The sequence below is a fragment of the Oryzias melastigma genome, linkage group LG6 (assembly GCF_002922805.2).
Source record: "Oryzias melastigma strain HK-1 linkage group LG6, ASM292280v2, whole genome shotgun sequence".
Lineage (NCBI taxonomy): Eukaryota > Metazoa > Chordata > Actinopteri > Beloniformes > Adrianichthyidae > Oryzias > Oryzias melastigma.
In genome coordinates, this window is record NC_050517.1 from 12,294,920 (window position 1) to 12,296,684 (window position 1,765).

Genomic DNA, 1,765 nt, shown 5'->3' on the forward strand with positions numbered 1-1,765 from the left:
AAAATATAAAAAAAATAAAGCTGCTTCACTGAACTCTAATATGTATGATGTATGGTGGAACAACCTGTTACTTATGAGTTCAACTCAGTTTTATTCATTTTTTAATCATTTTTTTGTTGCAAAATATAAAAAAACAATCAACAGTGAACATTATGATACTATTTTTTTATTTATCCAAATGTCAAAACTGTTTTTTTAATTATTGCTATTATATAACAGTGAAGAAACGACTTCTTTACATGCAGTTCATTAGTGATTCGTGTGTCAATTATTTAATTTTAAGGTAATACGTGCACCATATACGTGATATTAAAGTTATACATCGGTGGGACATGTGTGAAAAGTTTGGTAGACATACATGGAACGGTTGTGATGAGCCATAAATTTGTGGATGAATCTCATAAAAATCATGCATAAGATTTGTGCAATAATTGTGTATAAATTATATAAACTACCCATAAACTGGGTAATTCTCACAGTTTAAAACCAAATTCATCGGCTGAAACCCTCGAATGACATTGATAAGAGATGAGCACAAGAAACATATATGAATTAGATAAATCACGTGTGTATCACGAAAGACTGAAAGTACATACAACCTTATTTGTGTGTAAAGGTTCTTACCTTAAGAATCTTTACACACATTAGAAATTTTCTTTTTTACAGTGTAAGAATTCGTTAAAAAATTAGGTGGAATTTTTAGGAATTGCAAAGGGAAATGCAAGAACTTTTAAGGAAACAGCCACAATCAGTATGTAATTCTAGTCAAGTTTCCAGTGACTACTCACCATCCAGAAGAGAGTTCCTGTGGCAAAGTCTGCATATTGCTCTATAGTGGACAGCACACTGAAGATCAGACAGACCAGGACCATGATGAAGCTGCAGACACAACAACACACATCACTCAGTACATTCTCACTTGGATCTAGGACAAAACGAAAAGAATAAAAGACAAACAACTAATTTTTAAAGGGCATTTTTCCCTAAATTGTCCTAGAATGTTCCTTTTATAGTCCTGGTTGACCAAAAGAAGGGTAAGGAAAACAACTTCTAGTAGACCAACAATTGATATCCAGCTGTGTGAGTTTGAGTCTCTGAACTAAAAAGACAATATGTGTTATACGTTATATTTGTAAAGACAGGGGTGGAAAACTTGGAGGAGAACTCTGATCTTTACCAGACCTAAGTTTAGATAAAGGAACGGAACAGAAAATCAAACTCCAGGTAGCAACCAAAGGATATCTGTATCAGGAAAGTGATAATCAGAAGAACCGTGGAGCGTGGGGCTAAAACCTGGAGTTTACTGGTCAAGAGGGAACGACGGGAATTAGTACAGTTAACGCTGACCTCACGGTCATGATACAGGGACTGAAATGGACCGTCAAAAAAAGTTTAAATGCAGTTGTTTTTATCTATGGGCATGCTGCGGGCGGCATGTCATAGTGAACACTTAGTAGGCGAGACAGTAAGCACACCTCAACTGGAATACAGCGTAATAACACGATACAATAGCATCGCATGTCATAAATGTGTATGACTTACCTTACAAGTAATTCACAATACATTTACCACACGTTCTATTTTCACGATGTCCATTAGTGGAACTAAAAGACACACCTGAGCTCCTTTAAGACGTAAGACTGCACCTCTCTACAACCCCTGATGAGCCCGGACAACCCAAAAACTACGATGTAAAAGATAAATACATGCATTAAAAAAAATCGTGAGGAACAGCAGGATTGGTGAGGGATTTAAAAAATAGATA

At 35.6% G+C, this 1,765-nt stretch overlaps 1 protein-coding gene across 1 annotated transcript in view; it reads right to left on the reverse strand.

Moving 5' to 3' along the window:
* Positions 1-1,765, reverse strand: part of kcnq1.2 (potassium voltage-gated channel, KQT-like subfamily, member 1.2) — a 65,742-nt gene that overhangs the window by 31,061 nt on the left and 32,916 nt on the right. The window contains exon 2 of the mRNA XM_036212279.1: positions 789-879. Coding sequence (XP_036068172.1) covers positions 789-879 — 91 coding nt within the window. The remainder of the gene's footprint in view (positions 1-788; positions 880-1,765) is intronic.